The following is an 8,324-nucleotide window of genomic DNA, read 5'->3' on the forward strand; positions in this document are numbered from 1 at the left end:
GTTATAAATCGAACCACTTCACTCTGATTTATGAAATGGCATAGCCTCGCTCTCTCACGAGGTTTATATGTATTTTCGAAATCAAAACTCAAATAGGAAATCTAGCGATAATCAAGCCCCAGCCAATCACGTCGCGCGGTACACGTCTACACCCTGGCCTCGATATACACGTCACCGCGAAAACGTGACGCGCCGTCGTTGGCCACCTCAAACTTGGCCCCCACCTGTCAGTCTTATTGGTTAGCACCCCCTAAATTCCGAACTCACTGTACCACCGGGATCTCGTCTGGTTCTCCTCCGATGGCCGGCGCACTCCACCGCCGTCTCCTCCTACTCGCCGTCCTCACCGTCTCCGCTCTCCTCCCCCGCGCCGCGGCCGTACGCCCCTTCGTGCTGGTCCTCTCCGGCGAGGACTTCCTCAAGGACCCCTCTGGCGCGCACCCCTCGCTGCCATCCGCCGACGGCGACAGCGAGGACTGGGATGACTTCGCGGACGACTCCCCCGCCACCGACCCCCTCCTCTCCCCGTCCTCCTGGATCCCCCTCCTTGACCCCACCACCCCCTCCCCGTCGGGCGATCAGCCGGACCCACCGTCCGATGCGCTCTTCGTCGCGGGCGTCCGCGCCATGATCTCAGCGGCGTCCTCGGGGGACGAAGCCGCTTTCTCCACTGCGTCCGCGCAGATCGACGCTGCAGCCGCTGGGGGACACCCCGGCGCACAGTCGGCGCTGGCGTTCCTCTCCGGAGCTGGAATGGCGCGCCCGGTGTCCCGCTCGCGCGCGTTCCTGCTGCACAAATTCGCCGCCGACGCAGGAGACCTCCAGTCTAAGATGGCGCTCGCCTACGCCTATTTTCGCCAGGAGGTGAGGTGATTCGGTTCGATTGTTTGCTTGCTCGTGCAATTAACTAATTCTAATGGGGATTCTGCGATTGGAGGATTTTGTATGTGGGTTAGCTATCTAGCTTGCGTTGAAGGGATAAGCCTCGCATGGTTAACATCAGACATATGTGAATTTTTGTCTCCATGGGTTCTTTTACTCCGTGTTTTAGAACGTTTTTAGTCGTTGGCTTGGTTTTGTTAAATTTATATAAATGGTAGCCTATGGTATTGTTAGTTAGTACATGTAACTTATAACATGATTTTGATTTTTACCTCCAATGTTGCAGCGAATTTGTTTACGGGCGTTTGATGTTATGTTTAACTGGCCTTCTGTCTTCATCATCTTAGGAGCTGTAGTAATGGGGTCATATTTATTTAGGACCAATGTATGTATTCCTGTGAATAACTAGCAGTCTGATCAAAACAACACAAATCAGGCTGATGAAGTTCAGTTGTATTTTTTCTCTTTTGACTGTAGTTTTTAAAATGCTCCAAAAGTCCTCTGGTATGCAATTAAGGCTCACATACCAATGCCCTTGTACATACTAGACTCATATATCTGCCAATACTTTACTTTTATATGATCTAAGTAAGAACGTCAAGGTTTGTTTTGTTGTTGGTGTTCAAGTTTGTCGGTTAGAGGTATATATCGTGCCAATGTTACTACTATAAAAAGCTGCTGTCTTTTGTATGGCATTTGTATCTCAACAGTGGGGATATCTGTTGCACGGTTATCTTGACAATTGTTATGTTTTGGTTGCATGAAATAAAGGAAAAGGGTATAGTGTTTTCTGCTTGTTCAAACATATATGTCATTATCTCAGCTCATGTAGCTTCCTGCCTATTTATGTCATTGCTTTGGCTTGCTTGTCCTTATTGTGCAATCTTTGTGTCATTTCAGAACTTTATTGAAACACATGAATGCCTTACTATCGTTGTTTCAGTTCTATAGTCTAGTCTGAAATCTGGTGCTTCGATATCTAGTCTAGGTATGATGTGGCATCACTACATCATTTAATTATCTTTACTCTGGTTTTGCCACTGCACTTTCAATCGATATATATGGTCTATGCAAATGATTTGGACCGGCTGGAACACGTTTGAGTTTGGCTAAATGTTATGGCTAATATTGGATATTTGTTGACTTGAACGATTTGCTTTTACAGATGTATGAAGAGGCTGTCACACTATATGCCGAACTTGCAGAGGCTGCTCTGACAAGCTCCTTAATCTCGAAGGAGCCACCAGTGATTGAACCAGTTCGGCTGCACAGTGGAACTGAAGAAAACAAGGAGGCCTTGAGGAAGTCCCGTGGTGAGGACGATGAAGATTTTCAAATCACAGAGTACCAGGCACAACGAGGCAATGCTGCCGCAATGTACAAATTAGGGCTTCTGTACTACTATGGACTACGAGGACTCAGACGTGATTATGGCAAATCATATCATTGGTTCTCTAAGGCTGTGGAGAAAGACGAGCCACGTGCTATGGAGCTTATGGGGGAGATCTTTGCTAGAGGTGCTGGAGTGGAAAGAAACTACACCCTAGCATACAGGTGGTTGAGACTTGCAGCACAGCAGGAACAGTACTCAGCTTACAATGGACTGGGTTATCTCTATGTGAAAGGCTATGGGGTGGAGAAGAACTTGACAAAAGTAAGTATTGTGCATTAGAATTTGGAATGCAGTTGAGTAGGCCATAACTCCTCTACAGTATAAGCTTGTTGCCGTGGACTGTTTCTGCTGCTAGACTTGCCTGCACTAAATATTCTGTGGCTACATTTTCACCATGCTTGCTGCTATCTTTGTTATTGGTAGAGATACTGCCTGCCAGCTAGATTTTCTATAGGCTGTTTTGGTAAATTATACTGCTACACATCTTAGTAGACAGGAACTCAAGTCTGACTTTACAGTAGTCTGGATGTACAAGTTCACCAGTGATTCTGTTGCCGTGGATGAACAAAGCGATCACATTTGATCAAGGCATACAACTTTTTTGTCAATGCACGACTTACAGCTGCCATAGAAAGTTGTTAAGGAGTATTAGTATTAGGTTTATGAGTCCTATTAGGCTATGTCCTGATCTGCTTCAGCGCCGTAGCTGTGTTGTGGTCTTGCTGTTGGTTGAAGCTAGGTTCTCGTGACGTATGGTCTTGGCTGTTGGCTGAAGCTCGATTCTTGTGATGTGAGTAGTAAAAATAAATGATGTTTCCATCGGTCCGCATCTCTCTCGCTGCCCTCTGACTCTTGATAGTGTTCCTTACATTGATTATCATATTTTTTTTCTAGTGTTACACTTCTTCAAATGCAATGCCTAACAAGGAGGGGTGTTAAGGAGTATTAGTATTAGGTCTAGGAGTCCTATTAGGCTATGTTTCCTTTCCTTGTACCTCAAGTCTTGTGTAATATATATATGCCCCTTGGACTATGCAATAGAGGTAGATTGCACCCATAACAACAGTAACCATTAAAACAATCCCTATCCTGGTATTGCTGATGTGTTAACAAGCCTAACAAGGAGCATCTTCGAGTAAGTTAGGAGAATGGTTTAGTATCACATTCACATCAATTTTTCAAATGGATGGATATGATGACTGCAATTTTTTTGAACATAGTGATAGTAATAAGTATACCCATGTTCGCTAGGATGTCATTAACTATGAAGATTAGATATTTTGAGTTGCCGATGGAGAAGAATTCAAGTGACAAATTGACAATGTTCCGCAGTTCTGCACTATTAGTTGTTAATAAATGCTAAGACCTATGAAAATTTCAATTTACTTGTATAATCCATTTGGCCATTAACAAACACAAGTTACCAAATTGAACATTTCACTATCTTGATGGTTTCAACAATACACAGTTCTGTATTGCAATAATCAATGTACTATAAGCTCGAGGCACTTACATTCTTTTACTTACCTTTTTGTAGGCAAAGGAATATTTTGAAATTGCAGCTGACCATAAAGAGCATGGGGGTTATTATAACCTTGGTGTTTTATATCTAAAGGGTATTGGTGTAAAGAGGGATGTGATGACAGCATGCAATTATTTTCTTCGTGCAGTAAATGCTGGGCAACCAAAAGCTATTTATCAAGTGGCAAAGTTGTTCCAAAAAGGAATTGGTCTTAAGAGGAACCTCCATATGGTAATGATAATTATTTTGTTGTATCAATTGCTGAATTAAATCTTCCACTGCCACAATTATGTATGATGTTTCATGAGCATTCCTTTTCCTTTATCAAATCATCATCAGTGTATGAGTAAGGGGTGCTCTCATGAGCCATGCGTAATTAGGCCTAAGATGCCCAATGAGTAGACTGTGTGTTGTGCCTCGACACTTTTCTTACTTTCTTAGAAACCCGGTGGTGGAAGTCTATCTCAGTTCCGTTATGAATTTATCACATCCGATATGGATATATCTTGCCAAACTTTCTAAATTGATTCAGTTCCTGAGGCTACAACCAAGTTCAACGGGTTCATAGGAATTATTTCCTACCAGTTAATGTCTCGCACAATATTTGAATAGTGTGTAGTATAAATAAGTGTATTGAGTAACCGTGTGTTTTCTTATAGCAGATGATGTTGCTACAACACACTGGGCACAGCGGGCTCTGCTATATTTCAAGAAGTCTTCAAATTAAAGAATCAATCTTAAAGTCAAGCATTTGAATTGCAAAAAGCCAATATGCTTACATTATAGATATAAAATGACGCCAAAACATATAAACCACACGACAATATCACTATTCAATTATTCAATCTTCATCCTCGCATGTAATGACAAACATAACTTGTTTTCACTTGCTTCTTTTATCCAAGCAAAGAATCTGATTTGGAACACGTGCAGTAGCTTGTAAGAGCATTTGTATGGAAGTATTGCTGAATGCTCCGTGATAGAGCTGTTTGCTAGAATACGCCAAGTGTGCATTTTTTTACGGTGCTATAGCAGGCCTATTTTATTTTATTTTATTTTCTTGCATGTGCACCATCTTAGATTTAGGGTGTGTCTGGTTTGTGCCCCAGTTAGCCCAGCCAAAAAAATTGGCACGCCTGTGTGAGGGCATGACCAAAATTTTGGTAAATTAACATTGTTTGGATTGTAGCCAATGTACTTGCCAAAATTTTGGTAAAATTGCTGAGACTTAATTTGGTTTGCCACTAGCTGAGTTACCAAATGCTTTGTAGGGGTAGCTGGATTGATTAGTGTTTGATTTGATTTGATTTTAATTTGGCTGTACCTCGAGACAACAAAGAAAGACACATTAAAAAATAAGTTTTTCTGTACTACAGAAATCAATTAACTATAATATGCCAAAAATAAACATTCAAGAGTATAGAGAATCACGACCGAACCAAGATAATTAGTAGTGGTTTTATGACCATTAGTCCCTACCCGCAGAAAAGAAAAAACCTAGTATAGTAACAAAACTATGTTGGGTAGCCGCTTACACGGGATTGATCCATCCAAACAACACGTCAACGAAAAAAATCCATCCGTGATTTCAAACAACTGCTCGGTCATCACGTAGCTACCCATGCGATTAATCCGCCGTACTGATGTCTTTTATTAACAAACGCTGGATGAGACCATGGTATAAAACCAAAAACAGAGCGAGACCCACATAAAGAACAGGCGAGGGCATGCTGCCAATTATTTGGCGAGCGTTTTCCGCGCCCTCGCTGCGCCCACGAATTGGCGAGAATAACATGCAGGCATTCCAGGCGGGCTGGGCGAGCCAATTTTTTGGTGCTAGTCCAAACGACAGCCAAATCCCGTTGGCGAGCCGATTTTTTGGAGAGGCTGGTGTTGGTGGTAAACCAAACGTACCCTTAGAGTGCATGTGCTCTTTCTCATCTTTATGTCTGCTTGAATGGACTATAGTCTATTAATTAAAGAAGTGGCATGTAATGCTAAAGTATATATTTCCATTTACAAGATTGAATAGAAAACCCTCTGCCCAGGCAGATCAAACTGTTGTTTCTGTAGAGAAAGATAGAAGGCTGATTTACAGAAGCATTAATGCTATAACATACTTTGTCGGTTTGTTTTAATGATATTAATCTGTTATGATACAAATAGGGAAACATGAATTGTTCGAACTATTATTATCAAAGGGCTGAATCTTTGGTCTTTCTTGTTTCAGGCAACAGTTCTGTACAAGTCTGTTGCTGAGAGGGGCCCCTGGAGCTCGATGTCTAGGTGGGCTCTAGAATCTTATCTAAAAGGCGACATAGGGAAGGCATTGCTCTTATATTCTAGAATGGCAGATCTTGGGTATGAGGTTGCCCAAAGCAATGCCGCCTGGATTCTTGATAGATATGGCGATGAACATATTTGCATGGGAGAATCTGGCTTCTGTTCAGATATGGAAAAACATCTCCGTGCACATGCTTTGTGGTGGCAAGCATCTGAGCAGGGTAATGAGCATGCTGCTCTGTTGATTGGCGATGCCTACTACTATGGCCGGGTATGTGAAATGGTCCTTACTTTTAGTTGGTATAACACGTTTCTCAAGTACCCTCTTGATCCTATCTAGATGATTGCAGGCTTCTGCTAAAATTACTTAAGAAATTCACATCAAGCACCATATGTTGTAGGCTAATATTTTATGTCAGAGATGTGGTCCTCATTTTTTGTTTTTTTCTCTTAGTATGACTACTACAGATTGTTAAAAACATGGTAAACAATAATATAAAGTGCCTTAGGTTTGTGTTCTGAATTTTGAAAAAAATATGGAGTTTATGTGGCACCAATACAAGCCATATGTTTGCACCCAATAGAAGCCATCTGTCTCTATGAAGTTATGCACTTGTACATAATGTCTTTTGAGAGGAACCAACTGTCATGTTTGATGAGACAACTTCTCCAAAACCACTATTTGGATAACTAAGTAAAATATATGGCTTCTAAAATAAATTCACACATGAAATGTATTTGAAAACGGGATGCGCCTGCAACATAGTTGTGGAGTCTGATTTCTGCTTCTAAATTTGCTTTTGCATTTCAGAGGTACTAGGGGACTGTGCGCTCTCTCGAGACTTTTCATAGTATCATTGCTGAAATCACATATTGAATCTGTCCTGTGTTACAGGGTGTAGGGAGGGACTATGAGCGTGCAGCAGAGGCATATATGCATGCTCAGTCACAGTCTAATGCCCAGGCCATGTTTAACCTTGGGTACATGCATGAGCACGGTCATGGACTTCCCCTTGATCTGCACTTGGCAAAAAGATATTATGATCAGGCTGTGGAGGTGGATTCAGCAGCTAAGCTTCCTGTCATGCTGGCACTAACTAGTTTATGGATAAGGAAAAACTATGCTGGCAGTTTTATGGTAAGACATTATTTTCTCTTTGTATCATCCATGGCTTAGTTGCATACAAGAAATAGGAAGTATCTGTATAGTTCACTTGTAGGTAATTTCAAGTTTGTTTCCTTGTATGGTAATCTCTGTTGCCGTTTAAGCGATATTATTTGGCAACTTGTTTTCCTGGTCCATTTCCCACTCTCTCCCTGCTGCTCATCTTTTTTAGTTTCTAGCTGGTTCCCACTGGTTGCTCATATGCAATGAACCGTAGCATCTTCCAAACATAAGTTATTTTTAGTTTTGAAATACCATGCCTGCAGCAGTTCACAAACTGCCTCAGGCTTCAGTCTATGCTTCCTAACCTCTTGATTTCTTTACCACCTCTTGTTCTCTCAGTTACCTGGAGTTATGCTCTTTCAAGATTGACAATACATATGCCAACTTGTCTGTTCATCCCTAGCCACCTGATGGTCGATGTCTGCCTTTTGTTCTTACTATGCATGCCGTATTTGTATAATCATCATGGTCATATTGAGTATTGAATCATGCTAGATTGTTGTACTCCTTGCAGTTGGTAGCTAAATCTTTCTTAATTTCAGGTTAATTTTATCGACTCGCTGCCGGAGATGTATCCTGTAGTCGAGGAATGGGTGGAAGATGTCCTGATGGATGAAGGGAACGCAACAATATTGACTCTATTTGCTTGCCTTGTAACTGTCCTGTACTTGAGAGAGCGTCAGAGGCGGCAAGTGGTTGCAGACAACCCCCAACAGCCTGACGGTGCACCCAACTAATGCCAAGATGAGGGGGCCTATGCGATGTGATTAGTTGAGGTACATATGGCTGTTTATTCTCAGTTTTAGCGTCAAGTTTTTGTTGAAATGCGAGAAGCCATGAAATGAAATGCTCATACTGGACTGGAGTCCTACAAGCGTGGAATTCTAATGGCTTTCGGAGGACAAAGCGTGGCCAAGCCTACAACATTTGTATACCAAACTGACTAGGATGTGAACTGGGTCGTAGATGTATGATATTGAGAGATGTTGTTCCAGGTGAAAGTTCACCATTTCTGACGTAGACATGTGCCTGTAAAAGTGTTGAAGAGTTTTTAAGAGCGCTTGTGTTACTCGGAA

General features: G+C 42.0%; 1 protein-coding gene across 1 annotated transcript; it reads left to right on the plus strand.

The window, feature by feature from the left end:
- The first annotated feature begins 213 nt into the window (after positions 1-213).
- Positions 214-8,324, plus strand: LOC125552344 (ERAD-associated E3 ubiquitin-protein ligase component HRD3). Its single transcript, XM_048715851.1, has 6 exons — positions 214-864; positions 2,048-2,536; positions 3,813-4,028; positions 6,028-6,351; positions 6,976-7,218; positions 7,791-8,324. The coding sequence occupies exons 1-6, from the start codon at positions 301-303 to the stop codon at positions 7,983-7,985; spliced, it is 2,031 nt and encodes a 676-aa protein (XP_048571808.1). The 5' UTR covers positions 214-300; the 3' UTR covers positions 7,986-8,324.

The sequence above is a fragment of the Triticum urartu genome, chromosome 4, assembly GCF_003073215.2.
Source record: "Triticum urartu cultivar G1812 chromosome 4, Tu2.1, whole genome shotgun sequence".
Classification (NCBI taxonomy): Eukaryota; Viridiplantae; Streptophyta; class Magnoliopsida; order Poales; family Poaceae; genus Triticum; species Triticum urartu.